Raw genomic sequence first — 20,656 nt, forward strand, 5'->3', positions numbered from 1 at the left:
AGAAATTATATTTTTTGACATTTTTGCAAACTGCTGTGCAGGTTGGAAATCAAATTCTTCTCATCACCCTAATGTGAAGAATTTCATTACCCACAATGAAATATGATGGTGGCAGCATCGTGCTGTGGGAATGCTTTTCTTCAGCCTGAAAACCTTTAGGGAGTAAATGTGACAATGGAGGGAGCTAAAACTAGGGGAATATTTAAAGAAAATATGTAAGCCGGAGAAAGACCCAAAGCATACAGTCATGGCCAAATGTTTTGAGAATGATTCAAATGTTAACATTTACAAAGTCTACTGCTTCAGTTTTCATAACGGCAATTTGCATATACTCCAGAATGTTATAAAGAGTGATCAGCGTAACAGCAATTAATTGCAAAGTCAATATTTGCCTAGAAAATGAACTTTATCCCCCAAAACACATTTCAACTTCATTGCAGCCCTGCCTTAAAAGGACCAGCTAACATTGTTTCAGTGATTGCTCCATTAACACAGGTGTGGGTGGTGATGAGGACAGGGCTGGAGATCAATCTGTCATGATTAAGTGAGAATGACACCACTGGACACTTTAAAAAGAGGCTGGTGCTTGGCATCGTTTCTCTTCTGTGAACCATGGTTACCTCGAAAGAAACACGTGCAGTCATCATTGCACTGCACAAAAATGGCCTAACAGGAAAGAAAATCGCAGCTAGAAAGATTGCACCTCAGTCAACAATCTATCGCATCATCAAGAACTTCAAGGAGAGAGGTTCTTTCCAGGGCGCCCAAGAAAGACCAGCAAGCGCCAGGACCGTCTCTTAAAAGTGTTTCAGCTGCGGGATCGGGCTACCAGCAGTGCAGAGCTTGCTCAGGAATGGCAGCAGGCAGGTGTGAGTGCATCTGCACGCACTGTGAGACGGAGACTCTTGAAGCAAGGCCTGGTCTCAAGGAGGGCAGCAAAGAAGCCACTTCTCTCCAGGAAAAACATCAGGGACAGACTGATATTCTGCAAAAGGTACAGGGAGTGGACTGCTGAGGACTGGGGTAAAGTCATTTTCTCTGATGAATCCCCTTTCCGATTGTTTGGGACATCTGGAAAACAGCTTGTTCGGAGAAGACAAGGTGAGCGCTATCACCAGTCTTGTCTCATGCCAACTGTAAAGCATCCTGAAACCATTCATGTGTGGGGTTGCTTCTCAGCCAAGGGAGTCGGCTCTCTCACAGTCTTGCCTAAAAACACAGCCATGAATAAAGAATGGTACCAGAATGTCCTCCGAGAGCAACTTCTCCCAACCGTCCAAGAGCAGTTTGGTGATGAACAATGCCTTTTCCAGCATGATGGAGCACCTTGCCATAAAGCAAAGGTGATATCTAACTGGCTCAGGGAACAAAACATAGAGATTTTGGGTCCATGTCCTGGAAACTCCCCTGATCTTAATCCCATTGAAAACTTGTGGTCAATCATCAAGAGACGGGTGGACAAACGAAAACCTAGGAATTCTGACAAAATGCAAGCATTGATTGTGCAAGAATGGACTGCTATCAGTCAGGATTTGGTCCAGAAATTGATTGAGAGCATGCCAGGGAGAATTGCAGAGGTCCTGAAGAAGAGGGGTCAACACTGCAAATATTGACTTGCTGCATTAATTCATTCTAACTGTCATTAAAAGCTTTTGTTACTCATAATATGATTGCAATTGTATTTCTGTATGTGATGACAACATCTGACATACACACATGAAAACCAGAGGGCAGCAGATCATGTGAAAATATAATATTTGTGTCATTCTCAATACTTTTGGCCATGACTGTACAGCCAGAGCTACAATAATAGGTTTTAGGCTAAACGATAGTCATGTGTTAGAATGACTCAGTCTAATTTAAATGGAACTTTCTAATTGTGACTCACTGTTTGAATTTCCTTTGTAGCAAAAAATTGAAAGTCCATGAGTGAGGTTATTTACACTTTGCATTTATCCACCACTTTATGTTGGTCTTTCACATAAGTTCCTGATGAAATACATTGTTTGTTTCCCAGTCTCGTAACGTGAGAAAATGTGTTGAAGGGGTGTGAAACCATTTTCTAGGCAATTGTAAGTCATACATTATCCAGGAGTGTTCTTATTGCAATTTCTTCCCCTTTTTATTTTCTTTATTTTTATTCCCTGTGTGTACGTTCTTCCTCTCTCTCCCAGCATGAAAGACAGCACATCATGAGAGTAAGCATGACTTGTATTCTTGTGCAATCCGGATATCCTTCTCTGTCTCTATTTTTCAGCTGAGGGAAATTGTCATACCCCTACTTCCTGTTTCTCATTCCACTAAGTTTGCTTAGCGTTGTTACCGCCAACTACAAGCCACAATTTGGAGGAAGTTATTGGGATATGTTGGAAAAACCAGGTTTAAGCCATCGTCCAACAAAAGTTACATTAATTGCACAACTTCTTTTTCTAATGAAAATATAGTATTTTAAATGGATTTGTATATGAAGGTCTTTTGGACTCACCTGAACGTCTGTCTCCAACCACCCTTCCATTTGTGGCATGCAACAGGTGGCAACAAACACACTGAGCACTTTGCTGTACTAAACAATTCGGCAAATTGCCGGAAGGACTTTTAGACGAGCCATTGGAATGATGCATGGTGGTTTGAGCTTAGGCTTGTCTCCATCCAGATTGACATGACACAACAATGTCTTGGTGTGTTAGAATGAAAATCCAAAAGTCTTCCCACTGATAATTTGCAAGAGGACTTGACCTTCAGAGCATGAACTTCTCTTACTTCATTCTTGTATAGTATAGTATAATATAACAGGTAGCAACACACAAATTAGAGTGCCTGTTGATTGGACTAAACTTCTGATAAAAGCCACACATATTCTGACATTGTTCCGTAACTAGTATTAACTTCAATTATTCACATCATTAATTGCTCTGGCTAGTCACAAAACAAATAGCACTAATAGCACTACCGCAAATCAAGTCCTGTGAATTTAACAAATTTGCTTTCTTTGTTTTAAGTCTGTGTATACTGTATGTATATATGTATTTTACCCTAATTCTTCCTGTAAAAATTCAACCATGTGTATGGTTCTGAACTGAAACATATTTTTTAGACGTCACTTTGGTGATCTTCAAGTTCGAGTGCCATTTGGGATACACATAGATTCAAAAATTCAAACAAAATACTATGAGAAGTTTGTAGAAAGATACATCAGACATTTTAGTAAGGTCTCACAGTTTAAAGGCCTTTGTAACAAATTTTGAGGAAATGTATTTGGACCTCTGGATATCCAGAAAGTTTTTCTAATTTTTTAGAAAACCATTTTTTCTAAGAAAAAAAATAAAAATCTGCTTTCTATTCTGGTATTTATCAAATCAACGCAAATGTGGTATTCCTAAATAATCTCAAATAGAAAAGGTTTAGTCTATTTTAAAGTCAGACCATTTGTATAAAAAGGCACACATATTTATTTACTGTTAGTGTGTATACAGTATCTGTTTTCAATTTCTATTATATTCCTCAGCGTTCTGTCTCTAGGTCTATAACTGGTATACTTTATTTGCATGTCAGCCTGTGAGTGCATGCTTGCAAGTGCACCACTTTTCAACAATATTGACCTCCATTATCACTTTTACTCTTAGGATTAAACAGCCAGATGTTCTAAAATTTAATATCAGCCCATTTCTCTCCTCTTAGTTTGGTTTGCATTTACACATGTTTGTTGCAGTGACTGTTGGCATCAAGACAACAAACACTAACAAGTAGTAAAACCACTGAGACTAGAATTTAATGTTAATGACAGCAGTTTCTATCTGCACTAATAAAATCAACAAACCTTCTTTACTGACTGAAACACATTCCCATATTTTATTGGGATGAGCACACGATCCTCCAGTTCACACCCTGGATTTCAGTACCAGTCTCCTGCATCCCCTACTGTTTGTTCAGCAGGTTAATAATAAACCAGATCAATACACACTATATATCTACAGATGTACGTCATCCCTCTGCTGGTGCAATCACTTGAATTCTGGACATGGCATCCATCACAATGGCCCCTTTCTTTGCCGTGTTTATTAAAGAAGAGGAAAAGAAAAAAAATGAGACAACAGCACGACAAACTTTTGAGAAATGAATCCTCACAGACAAATTTAGCCAACGCAAAGAGTTTAAGCAATCTTCCAACTTACATTAGTCTTTTATTCATTGTCCAATTGAATGCGGGAGCTAAAAAGAATCCAGTTGTTTATACATTTGGTTCATCCAGCAGGAGGCACAGGAATTCAAACTGTTTGTTTTTGGTCTTTCCGTAAAAGCCTCTGAGACCTACAGAGCTATTCCATACCTTCCTGTCTACTGAAAAGTTTAAAGTTTGCAAAAGTTGGGCCACAGGCTCTCAGATTGTTTTGAAGGGGTGCCTAAATTAGAAGCAGTGAGAGCCCTAGATCTTCTCAGAGGGGGTATCAAGTATCAGGAAAACAGGGAATTCTATCAATTCCAAGGCAGGAAGAAGCACTTTTATAACCCCCACTGCCTTTGGCTTAGATTTGAACTGAAGTAGCTTTGAATCTATGTGTATAGTATTTAAAAAAGGGTTGGCTTCGCTGTAGGACATGACCCGTTTCCAGACCCTGTTAATATTAACAGTGTTGTTTTGCACATGGAGGTAACTGTAGGTTATGTTCACATCTGTTCTCAGTAACGCAACCTTTCTGAGCAGACACCGAAATGGACTCGACACATACCATAACAGCCAGAAATCATTATGCGTTCCTCTGACCTGCTTTCCTTCTTCTCAGCTTCTGTATGTCCAGCAGAATCTCTTTCTGAACGGGACCGCTCTACAAAGTAAACTTTCATCATTCTTTGCCGCTTGTAAACAATGATTACAGAGCACTCAAACGGACATTGCCGCACACACACACACACACATGCTCTACTCACACACTCACACGGGAGAGTAGGCAGGAAAAAAAGGAAAACGCTCGCGGCATGATAATAAAGGACTTGTTGGCTGGGGTAACTAGAGGGCAACGGCCATAACTCCTCTCCCTGTGTGTGTGAAAGGAAGCGGGAGAGCTCGGCAGAACCACAGAGTAATACACGGATCATGTGGCTGGAGCTCTGAGTGTCCACTGCTCAGTACTGAAGGAGATTGGTACCAAAAGGAAAAGCAAGGGGTGGGAGGGTGCGGACACCGTGACTTCTACTCTACTGCTGTAAGTGACAGAGGAGACCCACAACTTTGTTGCATTGAGACACCCAGAACAACTGAGCGGGCGCAATGAATGTGGAAACGGATGAGGATGGTACGATGTCGGAGTGGGAGGCCGTGCTGGAGCTGGATGAGGCGCTGGCAGGGTGGCTCCTGCAGGATCCGGCTCGAGGGGAGTGGGGCTGGGAGTGGGGATGGGCTGCGTCGGACCTCCAGGATCCAGAGTGGGACAATGAGGATATTCCTGCTGTAAGTTGACCACCACTTGTAAGCAGCAAGCAGAAAAGTACCTTTTTCTTTTGGCTTTAGTACTAAAGCTCCAAATGGACATAGTCACAAGAGATTAAGTCAGCAAACAAACTTTGTCTTTACTTCTTTAAGCGCAGCTCTCAGTACTAATTCCCAGGCACTAAATAAAACCACTGGGTTTGTTATGAGTCATATCTGCTGGAATCTTGCTGGAGCTCAGAGGCCTGTTGTTAATAGACATCATCAGGTTGCTGTGTGGCTGACTTAATATTCCAACTGTGTTACGAGTGTTTAGCCATTTTTAAAGGCTGCAGAAAAGAAGGTGTGCACAGTTCAGTCATCACTCACACAAACAGAGCAGTATTTTACGTTACCTCCTAGTCTCAAACCTCAAACTGAAAAATAAATAACCAAAGATATGTGCATCCCTCCTAAGACGGAATTTATTTTTCTTTTGTTTGAGTAAACTTCTCCTTCCTCCATTGTCAGAGATGGTTTCCTGAGCATTTCCTGCCAAATGGGAAGCCTCTGGCACAGATTCCAGGAACTCTCTCTATGGAGAAAATTTGGAAATTTCACACAGGCTTGGATTGGAGGAAAGTTTTCCTAGAAGGGAGAAAAAACTGTTGTGCATTTTAGGCCACAATGTTTGACATTCTGCGTCAAATTCCCACTGAATAAAAGCCCAATTCATGGAAGTTTGTTTGTCAGAAATAAGATAATTTAACTTTTAAATTGAAAACTTTAGTCACTTGCAAAACAATCATCACCCTGCTGAGTATGTTCAGTCTGTCCGTTATGTCGCCTTGTTCCTCAGCATCAAGAATCACGCAGCCTGGCAGATAGTTTGGGCAACATTCCTTCATTGTCATTCACTATCTTTCCATTTCCTCCACCTGTAAAAATCCCCCACAGACACCAAGTCCAGGCGTTACTAAATAAAGGCATACATCCTTACAGAAGCTGTGGGTGGTTTTAACCAGGTTGTCTCACACGCTTGTATTGCAGAAGCAAACAGCCACTTGTGACTGAGCATGAGGATGAGAGTGGAAGAGTTTGGGAAGCATTTAGATGTGTGTCTGTGTGGTGTTTCTGCTGCTGCTGCAGGTGCTGAGCCCGACATACAAGCAGCGCAATGAGGACTTCAGGAAACTCTTCAAGCAGCTCCCTGACACAGAGAGGCTCATTGTGGGTGAGTGGACAGCACACACTGAGGCCATCTGAGTACTGCCAGGGTGCACCCTGTAATTAAAGCATGATAAATCCTCACTCAACAGACATATTCCATGATCTAAGGTTTTTATTTGGACTGATTTATACAGTGATGTTTGATTTATTTGTACAAAATAGTGCATAAGTATTTAATGGAAGAAAAAGTATTGGTTTTGTGTGGAAAGTGGGAAAACGCTTTCCAGGTTTTTACCCTAAAAACCTGGAAATTGTGGTGGTCATTTTCTTCTAATATCCCTAAGTTAAAAATAGTCCCTAAAAATAGTTGCAAAGCAGTTTGGTTCAGGATTCACCTGATTTTTAAATAGTATAAACACAGCTCTGTATAGCTAAGATCAGTATAAACAATAAACACAGCTGTGAGGGCCTGGGGGATTTGTTGGAGAAGGTTATTGAACAACCAGCACAATGGAGACCAAACAACATAACAGACAGGTCAGGGACAAAACTTTGGAAATGTTTAAAACAAGGTTAGGTTACAAAAATATATCCAATACTTTAAAAAATATATATCATTGAACAAATATATATATAAAAAAACAGTTTGAAGCTGCAAAATATATGAGCCTGGTGAAGAGAGTCACCATCCAGCAGCATTTGAATTAATTTGTTTAAAGTCAGTCCTTTACATAATGTTGTAAAATTGCTTGATTTGTTATAATGTATTTATTGTTCACCATAAAAAGTGTCATTGATAGTTTGGGCAACTATCTGCAAAACTATCTGCAACATGTACTGCACACCACAGCAAAAATGTTGAAACCAATAAATTCACCTACTTTTTCTTCCACTTTCTAGAAGCAGATACCTCAGCATGTTCACACATTGCAGTCCAGCTTTAGCTTAGGGCTTTTTTAATATGTAGTACTTTGAGCAAATACATGTTTAAGGCTTGATCAGCTAAAAATGGCCAGTTTTGTCTTTGTCTTTATTAAGTTTACAGCACCGCCAAAAGTCACTAATCTGATCATTGTGTTTCCATCTACAACCACTATGGCAGATAATTCAACAAAGTGTTTCCCTTCAAATAATATAGCAGGCAGTGGGAGCAGGCCTCGTGCTAACCGAAAATTTTCCATCTTTGGCTGTTTTTTTGTTTTTTTAAACCAGCCGTCTTCCGTCATTTTGATAAATTACAACTCACGTCCCACTTGGTGTTATGTTTCTCTTCGTGAGATGATTGTCCTATTTCTTTCAATAGCTACTTTTAAAGATTTTTTTTTTTCTTGACCATGGAGATTTTGGAGGTTTTTTTCCATTTCTAAATACAACAATTGAATCAAATGAAATCCTACATTTTATTTAATCAGAAATAGCAAATGTTACAAATATAAAAGAGAAGCATTTTAAGGAAAAACAAATGTGTTCAGCATTTAGCCATAAGTTAGTAAAATAGATTAGTGACTTTTGGCTGTGCTGTAAACTTAATAAAAATGAAGAAGTCTTAGCTTCTTGTGGGTCTGCCTTTGTTGAATTATTGTATGTTGAATTTCAGTTGCTTTTTTACTGAGCATTATTTTTCTTGTTAGCTTTGCACAGCAAATATCTTTTCTTTGACATTTTGACCCTTGCATGTGTGTGTGTTGTAGACTACTCCTGTGCTCTTCAGCGGGACATCCTCCTGCAGGGACGGCTCTACCTCTCTGAGAACTGGATCTGTTTTTATAGCAACATCTTTCGCTGGGAAACTCTCGTACGACCGAACACTGTTTATGCATCTTTGTGGTATCACTGTCAATACCACGGAACGAGGGTGTGTATGCAGATGTATAATTTGTGCTTGTGTGTTCAGCTGACAGTGCGGCTAAAGGACATCTGTTCAATGACGAAAGAGAAGACTGCTCGTCTCATTCCCAATGCCATCCAGGTCTGCACAGACAGTGAGAAGGTGAGGACGTTTTCATTCATACTCAGCATAATGATTTGTCTTTTATCACCAGTAGGGGGGGCATGTTATAAACACTGATAGGTGCTCCTAGTAAGTCTAGAATACCACAACCAAAGAGTAAAACTTAAGCTGACAAAGGGATTGAAAAATAATGTGACTATTTTTTAGATTTTTATTTTCTAACTAATGTCTTTAGTTAACAGTCTTTTTTTCTATGCCTTATAGCACTTCTTTACCTCATTTGGAGCCAGAGACAGGACCTACATGATGATGTTCAGACTCTGGCAGAATGCCCTGCTTGAGAAGGTAGATGAATTATATCCACGTTTTCATCCTACAAGCCTTGGTAAAGATGTAATATGGACCTGCAAACCTCAGAGGAGCTTTAGTAATTTTTTAGTTATTAGTTGGGGGGTTTCCGGGAGCGCCAGGAGGGGCTATCAAAATTTTTAATCACTGACGTGACAAAGAAAAATCTGAATATCCTGGCTTTGAAAGACGTACCTTTAAAAAAGAACCTAAATCATAAATGATAAATCTCTTTTCAGATCAAGCAGATTAAGAAATTGACTAATGAATCGTTTTGTGTGTGTGTGTGTGTGTGCGTGTGCGTGTGTGTGTGTGTGTGAAATTATATTCTTTATCAATAATTTTTCAGCAGTTAACAGGTCACCTTTGCAGGAATATTTTTTTCTAGGTTTTTCTAGTCAGGGTTGAAACTTTTTGATGGCAGTGTTACTAAATGCCTTTTGTGTTCCCAGCTTAGTGCATGGATTCACTATCACACTGAAAATTGCCTTAGACATCCCTTGGATTGATGGAGTCAGGAAAGTGTCTAAAACTTCAGTGTCCAGCTGTGTATTTCCTATAGAGGTAATGACTACCATCTGCACTGCACCTGTACAGGTCATGCAGTCCAGTGTCATTGGTGACTGTGGAAGTTAGCTTGTTCTCTACAGCCATCTAAATGTTTTTGAAGGTTTGGTATCAAACAGATGTTCCAGCACCATCTCTTTGGCTTTTTTATTTCTCATAGAATCATCCTTTCATCCAGTCAGTCCGTGACAGCTTTTCTTAAGCTCACTTGGATCTGTGGTTTTCTCTGTTTAGGCGGTCAGGGTTTCCCTCAGAAAACTAGTTAAGCCTGTTGGTAGGAGTGCTATGGAAGTCCACCAATTGCCCCACTGTGTTTTTGTGTTAAAAAATATTAAGAATTGACAGAAAATTGTGGAAATAAAACATCAACAACAAAGAAAATATAGCAGTGCACTCAATAAAACTAGTGTTTCTGTAGGTTTTGTATGTAGAATCAAATGTCTTTATCTTTTTTACTAGATAATTGTCTGCTAAAGGTTACTGATGTTTTACAATATATAAGCATAGCTTAACTCTTCTTTGCTGTCACTATTACTGGTGTATTAAAATAAATTTTAAAAAAGGATGCTTTTCCTGGTTGGGAGTCAAGTAAAGCCTGGTGGCCCGCCAGGCTTATAATACATTCGGGGGAAACCCTGCTGGTAATTATGGTTCTAGTTTGGCTTTTATTTATATTTTACTTCTAAAAATCTCATAATATGGTTCAGTCTCAAACATAGACTCATCTTTATGCCTATTTGTATTGCTTTTCATTGACATATATACATAGCTTTTTTGTTTCTGTCCTCATTCACTGACATCAATCAGTCTAACTGGATACTTTTCCTGTGCAAAGTGCATAATTCATATTCACTTGCTCCAGATTTCCAGACGCAGCTCTTTTGCCGCACTTCGTGTCAGTTTACCTTCTTGTAGGATTTTTATCATGCTTTCCATTGTTTCAGCTGACAGCTTTCTTGTTGGGGCCATGCTTCCCTGTCAGTCAGCCTAACCCAGGTATTGTTTTAGGTGTGCATATTATGCGGCGATTACATAAATGTTACATCAACTTGATCTGAAAATGATTTTTCTTTTTGGTATGTTTTACAAAGCCAGTGTGTTTAGCACTGACTTTGCTAAACACAAAGCCATATTAAATACTTAATATTTTGTTTGTTTCAGTTTTCAGTTTTTTGTTGTTTTTTTTTACTGTGAATTGAGACAAATGACTGATGATCCTCTGAAGGTAGCAATTTCACATTGTTACTAAATGTGAAATTTAGTAACAACTTCACAATCTCAAACAGGCCCTTCCCATGTTTGAGACATTCCCAAGGGCTCCAATGTCTCAAACATGTTTGAACTTTTTGATAAGTTACTTAATTTATTCAGAACATTTATACCATACACTGTTTGCACTGCTGTTTCTCACATGTGTTACTGTGAATGGACCTCTCCACATTCCTCATTTGACTTTTTGCATCTTTTGCAGCCTCTTTGCCCGAAAGAACTTTGGCACTTTGTCCATCAATGCTATGGCAACGAGCTGGGCCTAACCAGTGACGACGAGGATTATGTCCCTCCTGATGACGACTTCAACACCATGGGGTACGTCTACAATAAAACACAGATAACTACTGCCACCATTCTAAATATTTACATCTTGCGACTTCACTCCCCAAAACAAAGAAAATATAGAGCTTGTTGGAAGTCCTACTTAGCAATAAGTGGTGTGACATCTTCCTTATTTCTCCTAGACTGAAGCCCAAAGGGGGGTTAAGTTGCTGTTAGCATGGCTATCTCGAGAAATAAGTTTAGGCTAATAGGAGCCTGGAAATGGAAGAGAGTGTTTTAAGGTTGATACTCTGTTGTTTCTATATCTCTTTTTTTAACTAGGGAGAGAAGTGGATATTTTGGTTAATAACATTCACTTACAAAACTACTTTCAATTTCTTTTATGTTGCCCTTTGTTGGTTGTCTGGTTACAAAAAGGGATGATAGAGTGACAGACAAGATATGAATTATTTGTGAGCCCTGTGAAAATACTGACTGGGTAACCATTAGCTACTAACAATGCTAAATATACAACTGAAAGAGTTGGAAAATTCTGAGCACTGATTTGTTTAGAAACAACTGGAGTAAAACTGTGTTGTTGTTGTTTTATTATTTTAATCACGTTAGAATGAGACAAAACCAGATTTGGACAAGTTAAACCTGGACTGAAATATTCTTACATTTACTTTTGGGAGGACAATTTTGTTTAAAGACTTTATAATCCATTTTATTTATGGTTTCCATTTTGGTTCTTGTGCTTTATTTGGATTCTTCTGAGCAGTTAGAGAAGACTTTTATAACACAACAGAGTTCTGTATACCCTGTCAGCTGCATATTGTCCATAAAACCACTGAAACATAGGGCCTGGTCCAGCTCTCCATGCTTCCTTTGTCCTCATCTTCATGGTCTTACCATATCAATCCCAACCCATTTTAAATCAACAGTGGTGAATACTTTGGCACACACAGGGTTGTGTGGGGGACAAAAGCAGGGTCAGATACTTTTAAGTGAAGAAAATGAATCATGAGTTCTGGGTCATTTCTGATGTGTGGGCTGAAAATGAATTGTTTATAACCGCTAATTGGATCTGAAAAGCACAGTTTTCAAAACTCCTCATAAGTCGGTTCAGGCTCCTCCATTAGATTTTGCAAAACAACAGGGCTGTATACAGCTTTGGACATGTTGTGGATTTTAAAAGAAGCTGATGTTTCAAAGATAAGGAAGTGAGTGTAGTAAATCACAGCTCTCTGTTGCCCCCAGGTTCAGTGAGGAGATTCCCAATGAAGAGAACGAGATAAACAATGACAACTTGACAAAGAACAGTGCAGACGCCAAGCCTGAGGGGAGTCCTCCTTCACTACACAAGAAAGTTATCCCAAATAACTCGCTCCCAAGTCCTGGAAACCATGACACAACCATCACTGTAAGTCCCTGATGGGGTTTTACCACCAGCAAGTACATTATTTTAAGTCTGTGAGAGAATTGTTTTGATGGGGTGAAACATCTTTTAAGCTAAGAAACCATTTTTCTCCTTTTAGTTTGAAATTCCCGCAGAAGAATTTGCAGACTGCCTACCGCACGCCGAGCTGCTGACGGTGCCCCTAGTGGTGGAGGACAAGAATGACACCAGCGGGCCTGGTGGTCCTGTCCCCTCACCTTCGCTGGACTTTAACGACAATGAGGACATCCCCACTGAGCTCAGTGACTCTTCAGAAACTCACGACGAGGGTAGGTACTGAACTCAAACTCAGCAAAAAGAACATGACACAAAAAGGTATAAAAGTCTTTGTTTTTGCATTCCTTTGTTATGTAGGTGAGGTGCAGGCTTTCCATGAAGACTTGAATGGCAGGCAACATATCAACGAGGTGTACAAGTTCAGTGTGGACAAGCTCTACGACATCCTCTTCACAGAGTCTCAGTTTATGAGTGACTTCATGGAGCAGAGGCGCTTCTCAGGTCAGTAACCCTGACTTTAATTCGTCTGATGCACCTATTTTAGGGAGAAGAAAAACTGAAAACTGTCATTTTTGGATCCAGATATTGTGTACCACCCGTGGAAGAAGGAGGAGGCAGGAAACCAGACCAGAGTGATAATGTACACCATCTCTCTGTCTAACCCTTTGGCACCAAAAACCGCCACTGTCACAGAAACGCAGGTGATGCAGAGACGTGTTCTCTTGAAACTCTCTGTTTTTTTTCCCATGAACGAAATTCAACACACACATTTCTGGATTTGTCAGACTCTGTACAAAGCCAGTCAGGAAAGTGAGTGCTACATCATCGACGCCGAGGTGATTACGCATGACGTGCCCTACCATGATTACTTCTACACGCTCAACCGCTACATGCTCACACGGGTGGCCAAGAACAAGTGTCGGTTACGGTGAGCACTTTTGTTTTATTTTGGAGACTTTTATTCCTGCCCTGCTTCTACATTTCTATTTTATAATCATAAAAATGTGTTTCTCTCTTAGTGTTTCAACAGAGCTGAGGTACAGAAAGCAGCCATGGGGGCTGGTCAAAGGATTCATTGAGAAAAACTTCTGGAGTGGACTCGAAGAGAACTTTCGCCAACTGGGTAAAGCTTTGTGATTTCATTTTTGTTTTGTAGTCGTTCCTTCACTAAACATCAATTGATACCCTATGAAATAGGGATAGTTGTGAAAGGAAAAACCTTCTTTAAATAGTTGATTTGATTATGTCACAACAAAATGGCTAAACAGTCTTATCAAAGAACAAGTCTTTTAGTTATTTTAGTCAGCCTAAATTAGCTGAAGCTCAGTTACAGGAGATGAAAAGCAGCTTTGAAAATAAATTTTAAGTCTTGCTGCGGATTTTTGGATATACGGTAGGTTGGGACGTTGACAGGATCATTTTGACACATCAAAATCTTTTGATTTGAATGAATCCACTCTAGGTCTGGCTGCGTTTAGTTTCATTGTCCGGCTAAGAGGTGAACCTCCACCTCTGTCTCAAGTGTTTTGCAGCCTGGTTTTCTTCCAATATTGCCTGTATTTAGCTTCATCTATCCTCCCAAAACTAATCTGGCCTCTACCCCGCTGAAGGAAAACATCCCCACACCATCATGTTGTCATCATGTGTTTTACCATGGTGTGTTTAGGGTGATATGCTGGGTTAGTTATCAGACAAGTTGTGCATGTAGGTCATAAAGTTTAACTTTGCTCTCTTGTGACAAAAGCACCTTTTGACACATATTTGTTATGGATTCAAACTAGTATTGAGGTTACAGCTTAAGGGAGTTTTATTATGAGGGGATTGCTTTAAAAGAACTAAATTACAAAAAAGAAAAACATTTATTATTTTCCTTACAGTTCACAATCATGCTCTACTTTATGTCAATGTATTACATAAAATCCCTACAAAATGCATTGAAGGTAGTGGTTGAAATATAAAAAGCTCAAGAGGTATGGATACTTTTTATGAACATAACATTCAAGCTCAGTCAAAACAGAAAGCAACTTGAAATTGGGTTGACGCTTGTTGCTCTTTGGTGAATATAAGGAAAACAGTCAGAAAAGCCAAAAAGAAAGAGAATCAACTTAGAAAAATCAAAGAAAAAAAAATCTGCACTATGGAACTAAAATTACCTTTGCTCTAATGTTGGGGAAAATACAGCCTTGCTTCATGTTGAAATTATGACAAGCCCTCTCTGCAAAACGACCTACAAGAATAAATAAATCCAGATTTGATGTGAAATACTATTTGTTCTCAAATGCAAATAAGCTCGAGTAAACAATTACAGACAGGCAGCAAGACAAACATCCACCTATGCTGATGACAGAGGCACAAGCTGCTAACCCTAACCCCTAACCCAGAGGCACAAGCTGCCGACATTAATTCACTTCTGACAAATAAGCCGCGCGTTTAAACACCACTTGCAGTTAATTGCTGGTTTGCTTGATTAGAGCACAGGGCTGCTCTCCAGAGTAAGGCAGGAGTTGCAAACACCAATAAGTTACAGTCACATGAAGTTCATCCCTGAAAATGGACACAGATGTTTCTGTGTTGCTGCTAAGTTTTACAGCAAAAAAGAGAGAATGAAACCACCTCATATCACATCGCGTCCCATCCTGACATGACAGACGTCTTCTACCTCCCCTCAGAGGTGGAGCTGTCCAAGCTGGAGGAGCTCCTGATGGAGACCCACCAGCTGTCTCCGAAGGCCAAGGTGGTGAAGAACGCTACGGTGAGGCGGAAGAAGAGGCCTCTCCCCCACATGCGAAGCCAACACCTGGATGAGGCCCTCAGTCCTGTTACCACGCCGACAGACGAGGAAGTGATTCAGAGGATCAAACATGTGGTGGGCTCCACACAGACGAGGCACCAAAGTCCAGAACACCCTCACCTGCCAGGAGGCCTGGCTCTGTACAGCGTCTCCAAACTGCTGCTCATTATCAGCTTTGTGTATGCTCCAAACACACACACACACACACACACACACACGCACACACATAACACTTTGTGCACCGTTATTAGGCAAGTCTTATATTTGAGGATTATTTCTATTAAAAAAGAACTACAGTGCTCTTAGTTAATCAAAATGTTAATAAATCTAAAACATGAACCAAAGTTTAAGAAAGTAAAAGTCAGGTTTTGGCTTTTTTCATATTTACATATGCACAATTATTGTCCAACTATTGCACAGGATTATTACTACCACTACTAAATAAAAAAACTCACATTTTCACTCACAGTTCTTCCCCATCTGTCTTTTTTATTTTCACCTGTTTAAGTGAGAATTATAAACAAACAACTTAAAAATTTCCAGTAAACATTTCCGACATCTTTTAAAAAAAAATCAGTTGGCAACACAGGCTCTGATTTTTCTGCTGTTCAATAACAGCGATAACCTTTCCATTCATGGAGTATGTCAGCTTCTTGATCTGTTGACAACCAAAAACCTCAGCCTCCCAGAGAGGTGGACTGCTTTTCTTCACTGTAAATTTGCCATTTAGCAAATGCCTACAAGTTCTTAAAGGGATTCAGGTCAGGTGAGGAAGAGGAACTTGTCATATTTCTTGCCCCAGTGTAGAGATTTCAGCTTACACGTTTTGTTCAGTTTTGATTGGGTTTCAGCCTTCTGTACCTTGGCCATGTCTCTGAGTTCTGAATATCTTGTACTTCTAGGGACTCCAGATAGGTTGCAGTTCTGAGATATGACAGAACTGTAAGGTGATGGTATCCTGGATGCTTCACACTCGATTCTTCTCAAATTCTTGGCTGTTAATTTGCATCTTTTCTTAAAACATTTCTTTCCATTTACAAGATGTTAAGATGGCCCTTAGCGGGAGGCTGAAATAGGAGTCTGGAGGCAGGGGTAGTGCAACCAACCAGGTGTTTTAATCTCCAACATTTAACAAAGATGACTTCCTGCTTACATGGTCATGAGGTGTCGCAGCACCCGCACCTATTACTTCCTATCATGTGGCCAACATGCAGGCTTTGTAATCCTGGGCAGTACCAATTAACACACTTCTCAAAAGACAGGATAGAACAAACCACATATACACCAAACAACTTAACAAAACAACCAATCTTCAACACATAAATAACAAACATTCTTCATGGTTACATACTCATTTGCTATCTAAAACTACCCTCATATAAATATTAATTTATTCATCACTTCTAAAATACCTCAGGCTTTGTTCCCCCTCTTCCATCTGCACTTGGTCTCTTCCGGAATCTTTACCAGGTGTTCAGGCAGAGGTAAGCCATAATCTACAAACATTTGTAATACATTTCATAATTACCATACCTACTTCATTTATATTATTCCCCCCAGGGGAATACCTCAATACCCACTGAGATGCCCTGCATAAAACACCCAATAAAATACTTCAATCTTATTTGTACCCGTCTCATTATCATTTGCACATAATTAAAGTGTTATCCTGACCAGTAATGAAGACCTTCATTACATTTCCTCCCCCTCTCCATAAGCTCACAGTACCTTAACTTTCAGAAATCCTAGATAAACAGTCAGCTGCAGTGTTGGTTTTCCCAGCCTTATAACATACAGTGAAGTTATATGGTTGCAGAGCAAGGTACCATCCAGCAATCCGTGCATTTGCATCTTTCATCCGATGCAACCACTGGAGGGCCCGGTGGTCTGTTTCCAGAAAGAAATGCCGTCCCAGCAGGTAGTATCTCAAGGATTCGATGGCCCACTTCATTGCTAGACATTCCTTCTCCACCGTCGAATATCTGGTTTCTCTGTCCAGAAGCTTGCGGCTCAGAAACACCACCGGCTTCATCTCTCCATCCACTTCCTGCAACAAAACTGCCCCAAGACCCACTCCTGAAGCATCTGTCTGCAGTATAAAAGACTTTTCAAAATCAGGAGTGTGCAAAACAGAGTCTGTACAGATGGCATTTTTAAGATCTTCAAAAGCTTTGCTGCATTCCTCAGTCCATTGAATCTTATTTGAGGACTTACTCTTTGTCAAGTTATTTAACACAACTGAACGTTCAGCAAACTGAGGAATAAACTTCCTGTACCACCCGACCAAACCCAAGAAGCTCCTCACTTTCTTCTTTGTTGTAGGTACAGGGAAAGTACGAACCGCATCCACTTTCCCCACCTGTGGCCTAATCTTGCCAAAACCAATGATGTAGCCTAAATAGGCCACCTCTCTCTGGGCAATGGCACATTTCTGAGGGTTGATGGTCAGTCCAGCTGCTCTGATGCATCCTAACACTCGTTGGAAATGTAACATGTGGTCCTCCCATGTGTGACTGAACACCACCACATCGTCCAAGTAAGCTGCTGAAAAATCTGAGACATCTCTCAAGACATGGTCCATAAGTCTCTGAAAAGTGGCAGGCGCACCCTGAAGACCAAATGGCATCACTTTAAATTGATACATACCAAATGGTGTCCTAAATGCAGTCAGCTTGCGGGCCTCCGATGCCAGTGCCACCTGCCAATACCCTTTACTTAAGTCCAGTGTAGTAATGTATCGCGCTCCTCCAACTCTTTCCAACAGGTCATCTATTCTGGGCATAGGATATGGATCAAACTGAGACAGAGAATTCAGGTAACGAAAGTCAATACAAAATCTCAGTGAACCGTCTTTTCTGGGTACAAGAACCACAGGGCTGCACCATTCACTGGTTGATATCTCAATGATGCCAAGGTCCAACATAAAATTGATCTCTTTCTCCAACTCTGGCACCAACCGCTCTGGAATCCTATAGCTCTTTCGTCGAGCTGGAGAATCCTTCTTGAGACAGACATTATGTTGTACCAGGTCTGTAAAACCCGGAACCTCTGAAAAGAGTTCAGGATCCAGCAGAGCTGCAACCTCCTCCTGTTGGGCTGCTAGCAAATGAGACAGATCAATCACACAGAGCTGTGTTTCGGTGGAGGGCAAAAACTTCTCCTTCACCTCCTCATCTTGAACATCACAAATCAAAAACTGCTGCCCTGATCTCCGACGCACTTGAAATTCTTTCAGTAAGTTCACATGAAATGTCTGATGTTTTTTCACTCTGTCAGGCATAAACAGTTCATATGTGACCTTACCCACTTGTCGCGTCACTTCATATGGGCCATGCCATTTGGTAAGCAGCTTGTTATCTGAGGTTGGTAGCAGCAACAGGACCTGCTGTCCTGGTTTCAGGACCCTCTCTTTGGATTTCTGGTCATACCATTTTTTCTGGTGCTGTTGTGCTGTCTGCATGCTCTCCTGTGCCAGAGCTGTCATTTCCTCCAACCTCTGTCGCATCTTGACCACATATGCCACGATGTTCTCCTCCGCTGATTCGGGACGTTCCCAGTAGTCCTTCAGGAGGTCCAATGGTCCTCTCACTTGGCGTCCATAGAGCAGTTCAAACGGTGAAAATCCAGTCGAAGCCTGTGGGATCTCTCTGTAGGCAAACAGCAAATAGGGCAACCACTGGTCCCAATCTGCTCCTGTAGTAGAAACAAACTTGCGCAGCATGTTCTTTAAAGTCTGGTTGTATCTCTCAACAAGCCCGTCCGTTTGAGGATGATAGGGGGTGGTCTTAATTCCCTTCACTCCTAGCAACTTGTAGACTTGTTGTAACAGCTTAGACATAAAGTTTGTGCCACAGTCTGTCAAAACCTCTTTCGGTATCCCTACTCTGGAGAACAGTTGTATCAGGCAGTTGGCAACGTTGCTGGCTTTCACACACCTCAGGGGAAAAACTTCAGGATAGCGAGTTGCATAATCGCATATAACCAGGATGTACTTATTACCCGCTGAACTTCTCTCTAAGGGACCAACTACATCCATCCCTATCCTCTCAAAAGGAATACCAATAATTGGTAGGGGCTGAAGATGGGCCTGAGAAATCTTCTTCCCTGAAGTAAGTTGACATGTTACACAGGACTTACAGAAGTGTGATATTTGAGTATACATTCCTGGCCACACAAATCTTCTGGCAATTCTACACAGTGTTTTCTGGAATCCCATATGTCCCGCCCATGGAACTGTGTGTCCCAGATTCATTACTCTCTCTCTGAATTGCTGTGGTAATGCTAGGGACTCTACTTCCCCTTTACACTGATACAAAAGTCCCCCTTTTACTACATATGTAGCATCCTCCAGAAAGCCTGCAGAGCCCTGTGCTTTTCCTTCCACCTGTGTGACCTTCTCAAACCAACCTTTTAAAGTTGGATCCTGCCGCTGGAGCTCACCCACACTAACCGGAAGATCAACATCTAATAGGTGAAATGGTTTAACAATGTTAGCTGTTTGTTTGACAGAACCTCTCATCTTTTCCCTCCTTCTTGCAGCCCTGGTTTTATAAGGTTTAACTGGTCCCATTTCCCACATTTCTTCAAAAAATGGTAACTCTCTCAAAGTGTTCTGAGCACTCTGAGCCCTTGTGGTGACCATATTGTGCCCTGCTGGCGGCCTTCTACTTGGGTACTCCATGGTTTGCTTTAAAAGAGCCCCAGTCACGTCCTGTGGGGGAAAATTTTCTGGTTGTGTGGGTACTAGTTTGGGAGGATGTAGTTCTGCCTGCTGAATGAGATCTGCAATAATGGGGACATCATTACCCAGAATAACCGCATACGGCAGCATTGCTGCAAGAGCTACTGACATAAAAAATGTGTGCCCTCCCACAGTCAAATAAATGTCAGCTAATGGATATTCATGTTTATCCCCATGTATGCAGCTTATGTAACATTTATCCCCAGTCCACCTTTCTCTAGGTATTAAAGAAGACAAAACCACAGTCTGAAACCCCCCTGTATCCAGCAACGCTGTTTCCCTCTGACCATTAATGAGAACAGGTGCAGTACAAGCAGCATTATGAAAAACAGATTTTGTAGGTCTAGGAACTGTGCAAAACAGAGATGGCTTCGATTGATTCGTACGGGGACAGAAATACTGGGTATGGCCCAGTCCATTACATACGTAGCATCGTATGTCTCGTTTGGCAGAACGAAAAGGGGCATTCTTAACAGAATCAGGTTTATATTCAGGTCTGTATTTATTCGAAACAAAGTGTCTACCACCAGAAATGTCTCTACTCTCCGACTGACCACCACCCCATTCATCCCCAACGGACTTACTTGCATGGGCAAAGTTCGAGTCCCGGCCGAAGGCACTACGTTTTGTCCCTCGTCTAGCCGCCGTGAAGACCTCTGCCAATTGTGCCGCTTTCTCTGCTGTCCTTGGGTCAT

The 20,656-nt window shown here is 40.9% G+C and overlaps 1 protein-coding gene across 11 annotated transcripts in view; it reads left to right on the top strand.

The window, feature by feature from the left end:
* gramd1bb (GRAM domain containing 1Bb) overlaps positions 1 to 20,656 on the top strand; it is a 112,708-nt gene that overhangs the window by 82,626 nt on the left and 9,426 nt on the right. For 8 of the 11 annotated variants that reach the window (XM_028045036.1, XM_028045034.1, XM_028045037.1 and 5 more), the window contains 13 exons: positions 2,175 to 2,198; positions 6,554 to 6,638; positions 8,266 to 8,369; positions 8,469 to 8,564; positions 8,790 to 8,870; positions 10,912 to 11,027; positions 12,234 to 12,396; positions 12,512 to 12,701; positions 12,787 to 12,930; positions 13,012 to 13,130; positions 13,215 to 13,357; positions 13,449 to 13,552; positions 15,099 to 15,399. In XM_028045036.1, the coding sequence (XP_027900837.1) occupies positions 2,175 to 2,198; positions 6,554 to 6,638; positions 8,266 to 8,369; positions 8,469 to 8,564; positions 8,790 to 8,870; positions 10,912 to 11,027; positions 12,234 to 12,396; positions 12,512 to 12,701; positions 12,787 to 12,930; positions 13,012 to 13,130; positions 13,215 to 13,357; positions 13,449 to 13,552; positions 15,099 to 15,399 (1,670 nt within the window). The remainder of the gene's footprint in view (positions 1 to 2,174; positions 2,199 to 6,553; positions 6,639 to 8,265; positions 8,370 to 8,468; positions 8,565 to 8,789; positions 8,871 to 10,911; positions 11,028 to 12,233; positions 12,397 to 12,511; positions 12,702 to 12,786; positions 12,931 to 13,011; positions 13,131 to 13,214; positions 13,358 to 13,448; positions 13,553 to 15,098; positions 15,400 to 20,656) is intronic. The other 3 variants (XM_028045038.1, XM_028045039.1, XM_028045040.1) reach the window with 1 other exon arrangement.

This window comes from Xiphophorus couchianus, chromosome 18 (genome assembly GCF_001444195.1).
Source record: "Xiphophorus couchianus chromosome 18, X_couchianus-1.0, whole genome shotgun sequence".
In the NCBI taxonomy this organism is placed as follows: domain Eukaryota; kingdom Metazoa; phylum Chordata; class Actinopteri; order Cyprinodontiformes; family Poeciliidae; genus Xiphophorus; species Xiphophorus couchianus.